General features: G+C 36.7%; 1 protein-coding gene across 1 annotated transcript; it reads right to left on the bottom strand.

Annotated features, from left to right (window-relative positions):
- Window positions 1-103: 103 nt before the first annotated feature.
- Window positions 104-16,540, bottom strand: LOC114240346 (clavesin-2). Its single transcript, XM_028170864.2, has 6 exons — window positions 16,334-16,540; window positions 8,295-8,465; window positions 4,882-4,976; window positions 3,846-3,990; window positions 2,996-3,189; window positions 104-2,180 (listed from the first exon to the last, which is right to left on the bottom strand). The coding sequence occupies exons 2-6, from the start codon at window positions 8,440-8,442 to the stop codon at window positions 1,881-1,883; spliced, it is 882 nt and encodes a 293-aa protein (XP_028026665.2). The 5' UTR covers window positions 8,443-8,465; window positions 16,334-16,540; the 3' UTR covers window positions 104-1,880.
- Window positions 16,541-20,015: the final 3,475 nt, after the last annotated feature.

The following is a 20,015-nucleotide window of genomic DNA, read 5'->3' as shown; positions in this document are numbered from 1 at the left end:
GGGTTCCAGTAACCACTTAACACCAGGTGGGCTGTGAGCTCGTCCACCCAGTGATATACATAAGTGATGTTGTGTGTAGAGGTGTCAAAACAAAATAAAACAGTTTAACATGTTACCAAATATAGCTTTATTGAGTTCCAAAATAATTCGTAGACATTTAGAATAATCACCTACGTATATATCTAATGTATATTATTTATATGTAGACAAAATCACAGTACTTATATCATAAAGTTACGCGTCCCGAGAGCGCTAGGTTGACGTTATATTACCGTCTGTAGATCCGGGCTAAGTCTGCAAAACTTTAGAAATTATAAAAATAGAATTTAGTTTTAATGAACAAAATAGGTATTATCATGTAATTATAGGTACCTACTTTTTAAAAGATATCTTTTGTTTTTTAGCTTGATATGTATGTTTTGTGTAACCAAGTATTTGAACGTTTCCATACGCATCAAGGATCGATTATATTACAATAATTTTATAACTTCGCTCTCATGTCCTGAGCGGTATTAACCGGATTTAAAAAAAAGATGAAATAAATTGTTAGTTCCGTTTGATATCTAAGCGTGAGTTTTTTTAGTTTTAAAACTAAATAATATATTATTTTATAAATTGTTTAGAGAAATATATGTGCTTATTTCTACATCAACTAACTACTACGGTCACCAGTCGATTTCTTTTTTTCTACGATAGATGTTGCTGTAGTGTTAGTAACGCTTCAAAAACAAAAGGATTCATGTGACACCTTTCCGTTTTAATCCTTAATCTATAGATTTAAAACGAAGTACCAAGTAGACATTAAAGAATAAAACTTATTTTTAGTTTATTAAATACTAATTTTGTCAGGGGTCAACGAACCTCAAAAATGCTTGAACAGTTAATAGCATTTATCATATTATTATAGTAATAATGGTATAAAATAATAACAGTATATTATATAACAGTGAATTAAAAATAATTAAGTCAACGTCTGCTATTAAATTTCGCGATCATTACTTTCTTTTTATTGTTTCAAACGTTTGAAATAGTAACTAGTTTTCTTGGTCACGAGCGATTCGTGAATCAAAAGTAATAATGGTGTGATTTACCCGTAAAATCAGTTTTGATTACAGCCCGAATTAGTTGGTTATGGCTTTTAATTAAAATTACATTTAATAAGATCAAAATTATTGTTCTAGTAGGAACACAGTGTATGGTTTCGTACTTAAACAATAGCTTAAAATGATCTACTCTCAATAATACATACTAGAGGTCCCGCAGTAGTCGAAATTCGACTATAATTAATTGGAATTGTAAGTTTGTACATTATTATGATTGTATTTTATACTTCTATAATCACAAATTTCGCCAAGACTACACTATAAAGAAATATTAATAAAGACAAACAATATTTAATCTATTCTCAATTTGACCACAGACGTCAAGAACAAAAGTTTGACAATAAATAGTATGCATGCGTGTGTACGTCAAATACATGGTATGTAGTGTGTGTAATGTTTTCTTTATTGATTTAATTTATCTTTTATGCATTCTTTTAAAAAATATTAGCATTGTGCACTTCTTCTCTATATTCTCTATAAGTGTGGAAAATTTCATACTCCTCCGTCCGCGCAATTTTCGTAAAAAGGAATACTAAGTTTTTGCTTCACGTATTAATATATAGATAGATGTACGTATGCTCAAATTGTGTGTCATTTGTGAATAGAGAGCATCATTGTTTTTCTTTTGTTTAACTGTATATAAAAAATATTACACCAATTCTATTTATTATTTAATATAATTAAATTGAATTTTAATTTAAAATTTAATCATATTTACGATTGAGGTACCAGGAGCTCATAATAGGAGACAAGTAAATATTTAACAGCCAACTATAGTTATTCTTTAATGACATAACCTAATTCCTTCATCTCTCTGTCGAATTTATCGTCGCGGTATTTCTTGATTTTGTTCAGCCACACGGCAAACGAGCAATGGCTCCTGCACGAGCCTCCATATCTCGCCGGCAGACACTCCACAGGTATATGTTGCTGTAAAGACTTCAGGTCGTTTCCGTGGAAGTATATCGTGTCCCAGGCGCGACGCGGTATGAATTTTTTGAATAAGTAAAAAAACGTGTTCAATATCCATGAGTAATTGATCAAGTGTGCTCCTTTCACTCGAGTCGGGTTCGCGAGCTGAAAATACAATGAAAACATTGATATTTGCTTTAGATAGATAAAAGATATTCGCATATAAATACTATTATATATACTAATGTTTCAGTTATTTAGTTTTTTTTTATAGCTTAGACGGGTGGACGAGCCCACAGCTCACCTGGTGTTTAGAGGTTACTGGAGCCCATGGACATCTGCAACGTAAATGCACTACCTACCTTGACATATAAGTTCTAAGGTCTCAGTATAGTTACAACGGCTGCCCCACCTTTAAAATTGAAACGCATTACTGCTTCACGGCAGCAATAGGTGGGGTGGTGGTACCTACCCGTGCGGACTCACAAGAGGTCCTACCACCGGTAATTTACCATTACCATTTACTAAGAAAGACTACTAATAGTTATTATTAATTATAATTCTGCGGGTTTGATTTTTATTAGACGTACATTTACGTATCCACGGTAATAAAAAAAATGTATTTAGGCACGACTTCCTAGATGAAATAATAACACATTAAAACTATGAGAGAAAAAAACTGTTTGTGCCATGAAGCTAGTCACAAAAAAGTAAACGAGATATTCAAAGCTAAGCAAATTGAAGTTTTTGGTGGGTAGTATCACCTATCCTATTTCTGCCGTGAAGCAGTAATGCGTTTCGGTTTTAAGGGTGGGGTAGCTGTTGATAAAATTGGGATACAGAACTTATGTCTCAGAAAGTGTGTCGACATTTACGTTGTCTATGCATATGGATTCCGGTTACCACTTAAGAGCAGATCGGCCGTGAGCTCTTTCACCCATCTAGGCAATAAAAAATATTTAAGCACTATTTGCACTTACCCCCATTAAAGAGACAATCTGATAAGCAACGGTGGGCGTCAAGGTCGCCACGTGTCGCAATGTAATGCCTTCTAGATCGACAATAACCGTCCCTCCGAGGACTTGAAGCTTGGGCTGTCGTATCCCAATCTCAACCATCGCCATCCCAGCCCGAACCAAGTCCTCCACCGGGAACTCGTTTGGGTCCCACATACCTAAAATAACAAACAGAATGATGTAAAGTTATACCTTAAAAACCGGGCTTTAATTACGTCTATAATTGAATTTCCTTTAGTCTGTAGACGCAACATGATTGTGTGGGTCGCGCTGCTGCTCTCACTTATGACACTGGGGGAAATTTTCCAAGTATCACGCCGTGCACACCTTACAGCACTATTTAGATTCCGTTCCTCATTTGGTCTGCCAATACTGAAATGGGTTTAGCTAGGGGTAGATAACGTGAGTCGTTTAGTGGTTAGGGCCCTGAAAACATCCTTGGGCCCGCGGTCTCGCAGTCGCGGACTAGTCCCACATACCCCGCGGGCCTACTAGGCGCGGGGACCTCGGAGGAGGTTTGGACCCCGGCCCGGAAAAAAAAGGGTAGATAACGTAATCTTCAAACCTAAGAAGAATACCAATAATAAATGATTAACGAAGCCCATAGACTTTAAAACGTGAATTCCACCATCCTCTTTAAGACATGAGGTCTTAGTATAAATTGTGTACTAAAACGGCTGCCCCACCCTTTAAACTGGAACGCGTTAGTGCTTCGCGGCATAAATAGACAGAGTCGTGGTACCTATCCGTGCGGCGGCTTCACAAGACGCTCCACTACCAGACAACCCAAAGGCTCCGGAAGGAAATGGCTTACCAAATCGAAATATAGACAGTCTTCCGACATCAGGCCTGTCAAACATGGAGCCTTCGTATGCGTCTTGCACTTTCACCAAGCCCCATAGGTCTACGCCTTCATACAAGGACCTCTGTTGTTTGCGGAAAGTGCAATAACGGACTAGCTGTGAAGATAAAATGACTACATTTTTTTATGACTCAAGATTTTACTCGTAAATTTAATTATTATTGTTTAGATGGGTAGATGAGGTCATGGCCTACCAGGTGTTAAGTGATCAGTCACCTTGAGATACAAGGTCTAAGTGTCCCGGTTTTACAGTACAACGGCTGTCCCATCCTTCAAACCAAAACGCATTACTGCTTCACGGCAGAAATAAGTAGAGCAATGGTTACACTATAATTAATCGATAGATGGCGTTACTATACTCTATTCCAATTACAAAGTCTCATGAGACAGATGTTATTATTATATTTTTTGTGTGTGTGAATTAATTGTATAATAATTTAGATTGATTGTGTATTTTTTAAATGATGTTTACGATGATGAACAAAAAATGATTATTATTTCAAATTATGCAAAACGTGAAGAGTTACATTTAATTATTGTATAACTAAACACAGAAAATAAAAAAATTATAAATCATACAAGTCTTTATTTGTTATAGAGAAATAGATTAAATTTTATCAATTTGTGTTTCGTAAAATTTACAAAATCCTTCATTATGAATAAAATATAGGATAAGGAATGTTACTGCCATCTACAGGAGCAATGAGAAACTAATCGAAGCGAAGCCATCTAGTGGCCGACGCCCCTAAACATTTTTGTTGAGTGCTTGAGTTGCTTATCTATAACTAATTTTTGTGTATTATCTATGCTTCTAGAGACGAGATCTAAGTCTCAGTTTTTCAATAAAACGGCTGCCACAGCCTCCAAATCGAAACGCATTACTGCTTCACGGCAGAAACAGGTGGCACCTACCCAGGCAGGCTCACACGACGCCCTACTACCAGTAATAACGCATGTTATAATTTTTACGAGGTAAAAAACAACTCACCAGTTTATGTGCTCTGGGTACAACAAAGTTCCTCGCTCGAAGGTACCGCAGGAGGTACTCATCGTCGGTCCTTAGAGGGCGACACTCTCCGCGACCTGTTGAAAGCACTCTTTAAGGGTCGAACGCAAACGGGTTCTGTACAATGTTAATTTAATTTATTTAATAAATATTTCTTCTTTACAAATTAAAAAAAAACTCTTAAAGCCAAAATTATTAGTCTTCGTTTTTGAAAACGGTTCCGATATAAGGTCCTGTTCAGTTTTTCCGCGTAACGAGATTGAAAAATCTTAGACAGAATCACTCAACTGTCTGTCATTCAGTGAAAAGAGAGTTCTACTGGCCGTACTCGCACGCTTTGCTGGGCATTTAAAATTAACATTATTATTGTCATTATGATTAGAGAGTCCAACACTCATATAAATATTAGCCTATCCATTAAGTACATGTATTTTCCACATGAATACCAAGTTTCAAGTCAATCGGATGCATGGTTCAGTAGTTATAACGGAACATCCGCAAAAACCACTGTAGATTTATATATTAGTATAGATTGTAATGCTACTTAAAATATTAATTTTAAAAGAGATTAAGGGCTTTAAATGCTGTTTTCTTAAAACTTAAAGCTGTTAAATTACAGAAGCCTTTGATTGTTAATTCATTCTGGAGTACGAGTATTCTATTTCATTAAATATTGTCTAATTTCTATTTTTTGTGCCATCTCCGGAGTTTCGTCTGAGGCGAGGAGCGATCTGACTGCCTTCGCTTAGAAAATATTAGCTCTGTAAAATAGGCTTTGAAGCTAACTAGAATATTATTTCGTTTTTCAGGGTTACTTTTTTAAACATGTCATGTTACATACATAAATGCCAAGCTAATAAAATCGTGTCAAAAATAATTTCTGAAGGATTTTCAACTTAATTGTTCTGTATTGTGTTCCGTTACCTTAATAACGTAATGCAAAATAGATTAAGTAAGTTGTAATTTTGAATCGTGTCCAATCTTACATTTGTGGGTATCTCAAAAAAATAGCGGTTTTTTTCTCGGCTCACAAACTACAGATAATTAATTCTGTTTACTGAATTGTGTTTTTTTTATAATTTTATTTTTTTAATAACAAATCGTATTCAACACAGTAGCATTGTTTCCGTTTATTGAAAATATAAAACGAAACTAACTTTCATTCACTTCACAACCAAACTTCACTTTGTACCTATATGTGATTTTGATGGTGGAAATTTTGTTTGGTTATTGTTTTAGCTGTTTTTTGAAATATTATTACACTGTTGGTCAAACAAATAAAAAAAATGATATTCAAATTCAAAATTGCTTCGTAAATAAGTGTGCAAAATAAAATTCGCTTAAAATTTGTTTACTATTATACTTTAATCAAAGATATTCAATCTGTAATCAGCTGAGTAGTCTTTTTTTTTATTGCTTAGATGGGTGGACGAGCTCACAGCCCACCTGGTGTTAAGTGGTTACTGGAGCCCATAGACATCCACAACGTAAATGCGCCACCCACCTTGAGATACAAGTTCTAAGATCTCAAGTATAGTTACAACGGCTACCCCACTCTTCAAGCCGAAACGCATTACTGCTTCACGGCAGAAATAGGCAGGGTGGTGGTACCCACCCGCGCGGACTCACAAGAGGTCATACCACCAGTAATTACGCAAATTATAATTTTGCGGGTTTCATTTTTATTACTCGATGTTATTCCTTCACCGTGGAAGTCAATCGTGAACATTTGTTGAGCACGTATTTCATTAGAAAAATTGGTATCGTTTGGAGCCTCTGGGTCTGCGGAGGGACTTCGGTTCCCTCTGTATTTTGTACCGTATGTTCCATGGGGAGTGCTCTGAGGAATTGTTCGAGATGATACCGGCATCTCGTTTTTACCATCGCACCGCCCGCCACCGGAGTAGAGTTCATCCATACTACCTGGAGCCATTGCGGTCATCCACAGTGCGTTTCCAGAGATATTTTTTGCCACGTACCATCCGGCTATGGAATGAGCTCCCCTCCACGGTGTTTCCCGAGCGCTATGACATGTCCTTCTTCAAACGAGGCTTGTGGAGAGTATTAAGCGGTAGGCAGCGACTTAGGCATTGCTGAAGTCCATGGGCGACGGTAACCACTCATCATCAGGTGGGCCGTATGCTCGTCTGCCTACAAAGGCAATAAAAAATAAAAAGAAACACCGGTGCATCGCTTCAACACGAATGCACCGGACGTCTTATCCGTTAGGCCACGACGACTACAAAGTCTTTACTAATTAATGATTAACTATGATCGATGTTACACATTGTATAGAACAAGTCAGTGCGGTTTTTATAATAAAATGCATATATATATACATATATATATATACATACAAAACCGGTTGAATTTCAAAACAACTGTACAAACGAATCTAATTGGGTTTTTTGTGGTTGGTCACTTTTTATAAATACTTTATATAAAAACTTAAAAAATACTATAACTATATATTCGATTACATGGTAACTACGTGTGTACTGGTGGTATTCATATTAAGTGAACAAAGTTTTTAGATTACATTTGATCCTTAACAAAATCATTAAGAGGTTTCTCGCCGGATCTTCTCAGTGGGGCGAGATTCCGATCCGGTGGTAGATTCTGCAAAGCACTGCTCTTGCTAGGGCTGGTATTAGTAAATTATCTCAGGTTGAGCCCGTGAGCTCGCCTAACCTTCCAGGCTTAGCTGAAACAGCCCCTTAGGCTACCAGCGAATAGGTAGGGAAAAAAGCCGTGGCAAATCTATCTAATGCCAATAATTATCACTAAAATATATACAAAAACTTTTAAAGACTCCGCCTTCATCCTTCTCTTTTCATAAATGGGACTCACATTATTATTTATTTATTAAAGAAACAATATAAATTTTCTCCACGGACTTGTTTAGAAAACCTACTTTTGCGAAATGACAGTTACTATCACCGTCCTACTAAATTCAAGGTATTTTTTTATAGTGTAGATAAGCTGTAATTAAAATAGCATAGCAATTAATAGCTAAACAATATAAAAACAACGGAAATTTACACAAAAATAAAATCACAAAAATCGCTTTTATGGATGACAGAGAATTAGTAGTGGCAGTGCAAAGAGATCCAGGTCCTTAGTTAAAAAGATGTAAAGGCAAGACCTTAGTTAACCACCGCCCCGCCTATTTTTGCCGTGAAGCAGTAATGCGTTTCGGTTTGAAGGGTGGGACAGCCGTTGTAACTGTACTGAGACCTTAGAACTTATATCTCAAGGTGGGTAGCGCATTTACGTTGTAGATGTCTATGGGCTCCAGTAACTACGTAACACCAGGTGGGCTGTGAGCTCGTCCACCCAACTAAGCAATAAAAAAAAATAAAAAAATAAACTTATTTTTTAGAAAATATACTTACTGAATATCATCTGTCGTAGCTCCGTGATCGCTGTCGCCCTGGTAGCTGGGTTCTCGTTGCAGAGCTCCCGAGCCATCTCCAGCAGTTCGGGGTTTTCTTCCGTGTTCACCTCGGCCTCGAAGGCGATCTCTTGAAAGCACTCGAACATTATGATGTCCTGGTAGCTCCAGTCTGTAATTTTAATTTTTCAATATTTTAACCAGTATTAGTAGTAGTAATACAATTAATATACTTTAAGTTAATAATTTTAAAGAGTCTATAAAAAAGTCTATACAGAACAACGAAGGTAGTGGAATCTCCACACAGCTCATGCTGACCACAGCGTACCTTCGAGTTGACCCACACAAGGCCTGAAGACAAACTCTCTATTGTATTCTAAAACTTCCACTGCAGAAATAGGCAGAACGGTGGTATCTTCCCGTGCGGGCTCAAAAGACGACCTACCACTAATTACGCGAATTAATACACGATTCCTTATGGAAGTCGTCAATGACTGTTAGATAGGTATTTCTTAATAAAATATACGGAATTTGAACCTCGCCATTCGCATTGCAACGCACAGACATAGCCCACTGAGTTTCTCGCCAGATCTTCTCAGTGGGTCGCGTTTCCGATCCGGTGGTAGATCCTGAGAAGCACGGCTCTTGCTAAGGTTCGTGTTAGCAACATCGTCCGGTTTGAGCCCCGGAGAGCTCACCTACTAGTTAAGGTTACGCTGATATGATAGGGGAAAAAAAATAGAAATGATACGAGTCCAGTGTACACTTAATGTTCTAGCCACGGGCGTTTTGAGAAAAACTCAAAATCATGAGAATTCCTTACACATACATATCTATCGAGACACTTCTTCAGGGTAGGGTCATTGGTAAATGATCTGGTAGACGAAACCTATTCGCTGGATTAATCAGATGAAAATCCTTGCTAAAGCCCCACTTAACGAGAGCGTGCGCTAAGCCTCAGTTCACGAACTATGGAGAACAGCTGTCAAGGCTTTAATAAACAAGTATTCCACATGACCACGACTGCTCTGCCAAAAGGAACTATGACTATGATGACTAACATGACCATACGTCCTTCTTTGGGTGGGATTGTCCCGCTTTCAGGCTTCCTTTTCCCCAACGAGAACAAAAATGTCCCGCTTTCATTTATCTGTTGTCCATTAGAAACTTACCGAATACTTATTTATCCCAAATCCTTATTGTATTACAGAATACCCACTAAAGCAACTCTAATTTTGCTGTAGAAAAGTAGTTTTTTGTTGCGAAATTATTTATAAATATTATTTTAAGGGCAAGTTGGTGTAAGAATAATTAAGATGTCAGTGAGGGTGAGATACCATAATAAAATTATTTCAAGTCATTTTTTAGACCATATTTTTTATTTTGCACTTAAATATAACATCTTACTCCGACGTACCCTATGTGTGTTTGACGTGACGTATGTGTATTTGTTTATATACGAAACTCGGTAGACGTCCCGCTTTGACACGAAAAAAAAATGGTCACGTTAATGATGACATACGTATGTATGTACAAATGTACTACAGTATTGTATGCATTTGTCCTTAGCTCTTGCAACTGATGAATAATTTAAGAAGTAATTGTTATTCGTGGCCAAGTCTTAGTCACAGTAGATGTACATTCCCACGTTGAATACATAATGCTATTGTAGAAAAGTACTTTTGTACTTGAAGTTGATGGTTCGCCGTATGAGCGCCTTTTTTTTATCAATCTTTGTAATATGGAAACCAAAATTTATTGAAATCTGAACGGTTTTTTTTGTTGGCGTAAACTGGTGAACGAGTTCGAGGTCCGTCAGTGTGCTAAGTGCGAGGTTTTAACGTTCTCGATAGCGTAAAAGTTAACTCAATTTTATATGGAGTTGGAACAGCGCCCCTAGCGGCAAACACGGGCAAAACCTCGCACTTAACACACTTTTTTACCCTCTACCTAAGCTGATAGCCTTGAGAGGCTATATCAGCGTAACCTAAGTAGTAGGTGAGCTCACGCGGCTCAAACCTGACGACGTTGCTAACACGAACCCTAGCAAGAGCAGTGCTTCCCAGAATCTACCACCGGATTGGAAACGCGACCCACTGAAAAAATCCAGTGAGAAATTCATTAGGCTGCGTCTGTGGATTTAAACACACTGATTCTCAGTGGTTACCGGAGATCACAGATATCACGACCTAAATTATATCTCAATTGTGTATTAAATACGTTTTTTTTGCGGTTTTATTTTTTATCAGACACGTGGAAGTCATTCGTGAACATATGCTAAGTATATATTTCATCAGAAAAATTGGTAGCTGCCTGCGGGATTCGAATCTATGGTCGTATCGCTCTATACGAATGCACCGGACGTCTTATACTTTGAAATAATAATTTGCACGATTTAAGTACTTCTGAATTGTGACGACAAATAAAAAATTCTCAAATAGAAAAAAAACGCAAATGAATTTACAGAATTACAATTTAATTTCGTTGCTCAGTTTTAATTGGATGCAAAAACTTTAATGACCTCATCGTAATCAGCAAGGGCATCTGATTGAATTTATTTTAGAGTATGCATATTTCTAATAGCCTTTAATTAGTCTTCTAATAAATAAGCAATAAACCTTAACATCACGTTGTTTCATAATCTGTCGAAAAATATCCTTAGGCATTTATTTTCCTTTCGTATTTCATTACCAAATCATCACTCTTCATTCTTTCAAATTGCTGACACTTTCTTAATCTCGATTAAAATTGAATATTTTTTTTATTGCCTTTGCAATTAATGACCAGCAGTGGACGTATGTGGTTTGAGAGATAGATAGATTGCCTTTGCAGGTAGGCGAGCTTACTGCCACCGGTTATTAGGCTCCGTCGACCATGGACATCAGCAATGCCCGGAGCACGGCCAAGCCGCTGATACGGTGTATTAGCTCAGGAAAATCTTTCAAACCATAACTTATTAATGCTTTACCCTCGCGAGCTCATATAACGTACCAGGGTTATAGTCCTATAACAAAAAACATTCCAGAAGGACTAGAAAACAACGAATTTTTTTAAAGACGCAACCAACATTCCTACAATTATATGTTTATCAGTTCACATTCTTTAGTATGTAAGTATATTGATTTAATTAAGAGAGGACACGGGTTGCGTCTTATTCACACGTAATCAGTTTTTTTTAAACACTAGAACAAATTCATTTTTAATCTGCTGCCTTGTTCGTGTGCCATATTTTAATTAAAAGCCTTATAACTTCCCCGCGCATTTTATGATTGAAAGAGAAAAGAAAGAAAATACGCACAGGCATAGCGAACAGTTTTGTATATAATTTTTTAAATTAACATTAATTTCGTTCTATTTTTGGAGATGGAAACGAGGAGAATTTGTCTTTTAAAAATAATATACTTCTGGGCAAGTTCGAAGGTCTTAAGGAGTAGAAAACAATACCTTTTCTTAACGTCTCTTTTAAATCAAATAAAATCATATTTTTTTTATTCAACATTTATTAAAATACAGACTTTTTGAACGTCAAAAAGAACTACCGCCAATTCATAAAAACTAGCCTCCGTCTTGAGAAGAACTGGCAAGAAACTCAGCGGGCATGTATTTTTTTTTAAATATTAGATTTTTTTTAAATATTCATTTTTACAAGAGGTATTATAACGTAACAATTATTGCAATATTGAAATGCCCGGAGCGAGCAACTCATTCCTACTTTGTGCAATCTTCTAGCTAATCATAGACTTTATATTAAGCTTTATTGCACAGATGTTCTTTAATAGTTTTCTTAAACCTACGTATATGTAGGTTCTGAATATCTTGTGGGATTTTGTTGTACAGGCGCACATACAAACACCCGAATGAATTTCGTATCTTATGTAACCTACTCATCGGCACATCAAGCTTGTGTTTGTTTAATTTTGTGCAATATACGTTGCTCTGTACAATGTACAGGCGAATCTGATTACAAACGTGCAGAGCAATGGATCTAAGCTGCGCCATCAGCCGCTCATTAGCGAAGAGGTCTTTGACCAGCGAGCTTTTCTACGATACGGTGTCTCGAAAAACGGGTGTTACTGTCGCAATGTAAATAACGCAACGCTTTTTTTTTTTTACAAAGCTTTTGTGTAACAGCCATGTTGCGTACAAGCCGTCACAGTACTTCGAACTAATAGTTAACGTAACAAGATTACCGTGGTCTATACTAATACTAATATTATAAAGAGGAAAGATTTGTTTGTTTGTTTGTTTCGAATAGGCTCCGAAACTACTGGACCGATTTGAAAAATTCTTTTTCCATTAGAAGCCGACATTGTCCATGATGAACATAGGCTACTTTTTTTTACTTTTTATTTTATTTTATTTTTTTGGTTTCATGTGTGTTTTAATGTTTCCGAAGCGAAGCGAGGGCGGGTCGCTAGTCTGTGATATTTTGGTAATAATGGATTCGGCTAATATCTTTGAAGCGTTTTCCAGTGACTTGCAAAGTCGATTTGCACTTTGGAACTCTGTGTTTTTTATTTAAAGTCCCTTCCACGGGAAGCTGTTAAGGGATTGTCTGAACTGATCTTGTAATCTCATTTTTACCATTGGATTAGGATACCGGGACACAGTTCTTTCTGGAATCGGCGTGTTCGTTCACCTCGTAAGGGGCCATCCATAAAGTACGTCACACGTTAATGGGGAGGGGGGGTATCACCGAAGTGTGACATCGTGTGACAAGGGGCATGGGGGGTGCAATACTTTTGTGACGTCACATGTTAAAATTTAAAATACTAAAACGCAAAGTTTGTATGTGAATTAAAAATTTTAAAAATTTACAAACTTGATCTATATTTATTAATAATTTTTTGATATATATTTATTGATCTATATTTATTAATAATTTAGCGAAAATTCGTCCTCAAAGAATTGCGGCTAGACGTGCCCGAGAAATTCTCTGTTTAATGAAAGATGACGATGCTTTATGGATGGAAGAGAATGATGTCGACACTAAGGATGTTCCTGACGTTCAAATTCAGAACGAAAATGAAGTGCCTGATTTACCAGTAATAGCTGATATAAAAGAGTGGATCCAAAGTCCATGGACACTCGATAATTAAGTTTTTTATCTTTAATTAATATAATTAATCGTTTATTATTTTCTAACTAGTCGTTTGTTTTTTCGGTTTTATGAAATGTTGGACTTTATGTTGATTTTATTAGATTATTATTTAATAAAAATAAGTAAAAAATGAAAATAGCTGTTTTCTCTCGATTATTTTTAAATACATACATAAATTTAAAAAATGTGTGACGTCACATCAGGAGTGGGGGTTATAAAAATGTGACAACCTGTGACAAGGAGGGGGGGAGGGGTTCAAAAGTCCTAAAATTCGTGTGACGTACTTTATGGATGGCCCCTAATTGCTTAGAATTTTAAAAAAAATTCTCAAGATTAAACCACAGATTAAACGCATTTTCTGAGTACGCCGCGTCCTATTAGACCAAGGACGGCTCAATCGTCAAATCATCTAAGGCATGATGTGATTACATTATGCGAATTTCGCGAATATCTCTATTGAAAACATCAGACAGATGTTTTTTAATTGCAGCCCAAACTTTACTAAACACGACTGTATGATTTGAAAGCAACTTGTGTGTGTTAAGCATAGATTATATATATGCATACATTAATATACCACGATTAACAACATTAGGAAAATACGGATATAAATTTTTGGAATTAATAGATTTCAAAAAAGATTTAAAATTTTAATAATTTATCACAAATTATTGCTGTGAGATAGTTTTAATTTAATCACCACTCCTCACCCCCTCTCATATATAGCTATATACTATTTGAACGACAAATAATTACTGCTACTAACAAATAATTTGTTCAGGTACCCAATATTCAAAGACATGTAAGTGTGATTATAATATATACGTATTATCTTTGAAAATATATTAATCGTTCGGTATATGTACCTATACCAAACTGAAGTACTATAAGCGTTTTAGATTAAGATGCTTCAGCTTGAAGAATCTAATTGTACTTAATGTGAAGTGCGTTTACTTAGCGGCCTCCCGCAACTCAACTTTGAACTTAAACGAAAAAATGACCAACAATTATAACGAATACTCGTAAAGGCTGCACAAGACCGGTTATTGTGGCGAGTCTGGGGGAGGCCTGCGTTCAGATGAGGACGAGCCTGGGCTGACTGGAAGAAAAGGAGACGTGTACATATATATTTTGGAGAAGCCACAACTATTAACACCTTTTTTTTTTTTTTTTCCTTCCTAAGCTGATAGCCTTCGGGGCTATTTCAGCGTAACCCTAACGTTTGTAGGTGAGCTCACGGGGCTCAAACCTGATGACGTTGCTACCACGAACCCTAGCAAGAGCCGTGCCTCGCAGAATCTACCACCGGATCCGAAACGCGACCCACTGAGAAGATCCGGCGAGAAACTCAGTGGGCTGTGTCTGAGAGTTAATTTACTCGTCGAGCCCTTCGTCACAAGCGACGGGTTCGACGAGAACGGTGACCGGTGCTTGAAGTACCTAAAAGCACCGTTAGTGGATCGGGAGGATCCCAGATGACGTGTTTTGGGCGACGTCGACTGCTTTCCATTCTGTCCGCAGCATCGGGAATGTAGTTGCCGGCGGCCACGATGAGAGGGTTCTCGTGTGTGGATTGTATTAACACCACCGTCACACATCGCAGGGGCGAATAGGGTGATCGAGCTAAGAGAAAAATTGAGTACACCAATCACGTTTGTTGTCCCAGAACAATTCAGAAATCTTCTCTTGACGTCAGCAAACGAAAATGAATTTTTTTTTTGGCCTACCTATGCTGATAACCTTGAGAGGCTATTTCAGCTTCACCCTAACGTGTAGGTGAGCTCACGGGGCTCAAAACGGAGTGTTGCTAATACTGCAGTACAGTACAGTATTACCTATTCTCTATTTTATTTTTAATGAAGGGTTTTGTAAATTTTCAGAAACCATAAATTGATAAAATTTTATCAATTTGTCTATAACAAATAAAGACTTGTATGATTTACATTTTTTTTATTTTCTGTGTGATTTTATACAATAATTAAACGCCTTAGCTTCAACAATGTATAAGTTTAGGGACATCAGCTACAAGATGTCGCTAGTTTCCATTAAAAAATGTCAAAGTATCGCAGTTACAGGGCCCTAGCTGCTGTTGTGCTATACTGAGACCTTAGAACTCATATCTCAAGGTGGGTTGTATTTACGTTGCAGACGTCTATGGGCTCCAGTAACCACTTAACACCGGGTGGGCTGTGAGCACGTCCAACCGTTTAAGCAATAAAAAAATAAAATAAAAAAATTTAAATTAAAAATATTGACAATACTGGAGCTCATACTACAATTCCTGGAGCTCATAGACATCTACAACCTAAATGCCCCACCCACCTTGAGACATAAGTTCTGAGGTCTCAGTATAGTAACAACGGCTGCCCTACCCTTCAAACCGAAACGCATTAACGCTTCACGGCAGAAATAGGCAAGGTGGTGGTACCTACCCGCGCGGACTCACAAGAAGTCCTACCACCAGTGAAGAGGTCCTACCACCAATTATTATTTAAATCAAATTTTTCGAGATTTATTTTTAATTTTACACTAATGAAACGTGGTATGCGATTTTCAACCTTAAGTTCGTTCGCCGATAAGCGGGTGCAAACTCTTTTTCAATCGCGATTAAACTAACTACAAACAGAAAACACTGTGTGCCACGAATGTCGTAACGTTATAAGTGCTTTAAAAAATATATCAAGGGCAAACGATTACGGAGAATGTCGATTTGATTAAATACTAGATCTAGTTTAGAGTTCGTTGTCATAAAATTAAAACATGTCATCACATGAATCACAAATTCACCAACAAGGACCTTTTCGTACGACGTATTTTAAAATAAAACAGCTTTTAGATTAATATTCGCATTAAAGTTATTCAAGGAAAATAATGACAGTATTAACAAAGGAACCATAGATTATACACTTAATATATAAAGGAACCATAAGACAGCTTACCGTTGAAAAACAAAAAACTAAAACAAAATCAAACAAAAAACTGCGAACAATCACAATCACTTCATTGTTTGAAACAAATAACAACACTCCGCCACTACACACGTCACATCACTCCACGAGCGCGGGCACAAATAAATAAAATTAAATAAATTTGTCAGTTCTATTTTGTAATTATACCTCGAAACGAGCGTCCTCCATCGGTTATCGTTCATTTGGTCACTTTATACTAACAACGAAACTAGCGCCATCTGTTGAAATTATGTGTGAAAAATGATTGAATAAGTAATAGGTTATTTACGTCTAATGAATTTTACATTTATCTTAACTTAAAACAATACTTACACAAAGATAAATACAACCATGTAGGCACACAATCAAACAAATGGGTACTCGTCTTCTTGGCCTGTAACACGAAGTTATAAAAAACTATGCTTCATATCTTTATTTATCGCATTAATCAGTTAGTTTATAGTTTTACTCAATTAAAAGCGATTAAAAAACGTTATTCTAATTTTCTTTTAAAGAGTATTCTATATTTTATAGTAAATATCTCCCATGAACAAAGTTTTTGATAAAGTTTCACATGGTGTATTCTCGAAAAGGAAGGTTATTGAAGATTTACTCCGTTTATGCAGTCATCATCATCATCATCAGCCTTTATCTGCCCACTGCTGCACATAGGCCTTCTCCAATGCCTTCCACATAATGCGGTCCTCCGCCTTCCGCATCCAACGACTTCCCGCTGTGCGCACTAAGTCGTCAGTCCACCTGGTTGGAGGACGCCCCACGCTCCTTAATTATTTCCTTATGCAGTGTCGAACCTTAATTAACCTTAGGCGATTAAACTACCCTACACGGAAAATTAGCTACGTACTTTGAAAATACGTAACTACGTACGTACGTAAAAAACTACGTACTACTACACAAAATATTCTTGTTCTTTCGGTGAGTTCATAATTAGTGGCAAAACGTACAACGCGTAGGTAGTTGGGAGACGCGCCCCGCGTGACTTTTTATTTTTGCAAAAACATTCGAAAAATGCAAAGAATTGATTAACTGCTTAGTGATACCATGTAATGAATCGTATTCATTTTGCAGACAAAAGCGATTCTGTCTGAAGGACCATTAGCTCTGAACAAAAGAATAAATTATCTCTGTTATGACACCTTGAACTTAGCTCAGATGCAAACCTAGTATTTACATGCACATTACATTCACATGGATCGCCTTTTACAATCCTACTTTGTCGTGTTAGCAATAAAACTGATTTTACCTTAAATCAGCCTTGAATAAACTTACCATATACTTACAGCATGAACTTACATTCAATGGAAAAACTATTTTCCTGGTTTATACAATTTTAAACGTACCTACTTTAAATGCAATGTTGATGTTCAATTTTAGTATCTTAGTAGTGATGTATTCTGATAACACTTTAACAGACTTTAACATTGTCATCTTTCGGGAGTGTCACTTTAGCGATGTAAATAAAGAGCTGGTTTACCATCCTGGTGTTCTGTGATTACGGAAATCCACACCCAAACCCACGAGATCTCTACGTGAATGCTGTCATCCATATTGACACATGAATTGGAAGACTCAATTTTATTTTGTAGCAGCTGTCCCAGATAGTGGCGTAACGGTGGGTTGGCAGGGCTGGCAAAATACCACGGAACCCCGGGCATGGAAGGCCGCAAACTCAAATTAATGTATTTTTTTTAATAAATTTGACTAGTTATTATAGATTTTGTACAAGGATTTAAAGTTAAGTTACATACGATTACAAATCGTAATACTTATTAAATTTAATAGTATTAATATAGAAAAAACTCCATTTTATAATGCTTCCATTTAACTAAAATACGCAAAATATTAGTAATACTTTTTTATAATTACTTTTAGTGATTTATTAAAATTAAATTATGATTTCTACAACACCCTAACCATTTGCCCCGGATAGCAAACGCCACTGATCTCACGCCTGCTTAGACAGATTACAAATTTTTTGAGCGGTAACCAATAATTGTTTAAAATATTCAGTGGGCCGTTTAAATTCTTGTTAAAGCTATTTTAACGAGCCTTTAATAGCAAGTTAATGCATTTTTAATAGATGAATGCGTCACGAGGAACACACCAGTGTGCTTAGTGCGAGCTTTTTAACGTTCTCGATAGCGTAAAAGTTAGCTCATATTTGTATGGAATGGGATGGTTTGCCTACGTTTGTCGCTAGGGGCGCTGTTCCAACTGCATACAAAAATGGCTTAACTTTTGCGCTATCGAGAACGTTAAGAAACTCGCACTAAGCACGCAGAAAAAACAACATTATTCAAAGCTGTTGAAGTAAATTAGCAGTCTTGTTTGACGGTAACAACTATTCTGTTTGTTTTTTTTTTATTGCTTAAATGGGTGAACGAGCTCGCAACCCACCCGGTGTTAAGTGGTTACTGGAGCCCATAGACATCTACAGCGTAAATACGCCACCCACCTTGAGATATAAGTTCTAAGATCTCAGTATAGTTACAACGGCTGCCCCACCCTTCAAACCGAAACGCATTACTGCTTCACGGCAGAAATAGGCAAGGTGGCGGTACCCACCCGCGCGGTTTATGATTTATGAAAAATACAAACACTCAATACGGTACATCCGAATTGTATTTGTATAAAATACTAGCCGTACTCACCCGCTTCGCTGGGCGTTTAAAATTAACATTATTATTTATTGTCATTATTATTAGGGAGTCGCATACTCATATAAATATTAGCCTATATATTTACCATAATATGTATTTTCTACATGAATTCCAAGTTTCAAGTCAATCGGATGCATGGTTCAGTAGTTATAACGGAACATCCGTAAAAACCACTGTAGATTTATATATTAGTATAGATGATACTCAAAATTGTCAAATTTGACAGATTCACTTTCTAACGATCATTAGACTTCCTGATAAACTGTGTAAGTTAATGAAAACAAAATTAAAATCTGTTCAGAAATAAGGAAGTTCTATGTAATTCTATGTTAAACAGATAAGCACAATAGTCTCCACAATAATGTTCATTATCAAAGAATTTTGGTTGTTGAAACTGCTATGACGCATGACGTGTCTTTTAAAAATAAACATTTTCGGATTGGAAGTACCGTAGCGGGATTGCCTTCGTAAAAGCGATCGACCGATGTTGTGCAATGCATTTTATAACAGTCTCGCTTCAAGGTTCACGTTGTTTCGCCTTGACTCGGACCTCTGGGCGCGATTATACCTTCACGAGTTTATGTGCGCCTAGTACTTATATCAGGGAATATTGGCGTTATTGATTGGAAATACGTAACTGAATAATTAATTAGATATTGATGTTTTCATGTTTGTAATTGCGGTTAACTATACAGAATACAAAACAAGATATTTTTATTTGATCGACCTTATTTTTATCAAACTTATTGTTGTGTCTAAAATGCTCAATTAAACAACACCACACAAATCACGTTGGCATAGTTTTCAATAGAAACAAAAACCTCAATCGCCGTGGCCTAAACGATAAGACAGTCGGACGATCGATGCTACTATGCCAGTGTTCAAATCCCACAGGTAGATACGTTTTTTTTTATGTTTTCTAGTTTAAAGAGTGGGCCAGGAATACGATTTAGTCTCCGACCTTATTACTGAAGGTATGAGGTCGTCGTGGC

Source organism: Bombyx mandarina, chromosome 21, assembly GCF_030267445.1.
Source record: "Bombyx mandarina strain Sakado chromosome 21, ASM3026744v2".
Taxonomy (NCBI): Eukaryota; Metazoa; Arthropoda; class Insecta; order Lepidoptera; family Bombycidae; genus Bombyx; species Bombyx mandarina.
This window is presented reverse-complemented; position numbering and strand designations above follow the sequence as displayed.

What these genes read in the sequence shown, in the direction of transcription:
- LOC114240346 (XM_028170864.2), bottom strand. Translation starts at nt 8,442, where the DNA reads ATGTTCGAGTGCTTTCAAGAGATCGCCTTCGAGGCCGAGGTGAACACG. An exon ending in TACCCAGAGCACATAAACTG is followed by an intron (nt 3,991 to 4,881) that starts GTGAGTTGTTTT and finishes TTATCTTCACAG; the next exon opens with CTAGTCCGTTATTGCACTTT. An exon ending in ACTGTCTATATTTCGATTTG is followed by an intron (nt 3,190 to 3,845) that starts GTAAGCCATTTC and finishes TTGTTATTTTAG; the next exon opens with GTATGTGGGACCCAAACGAG.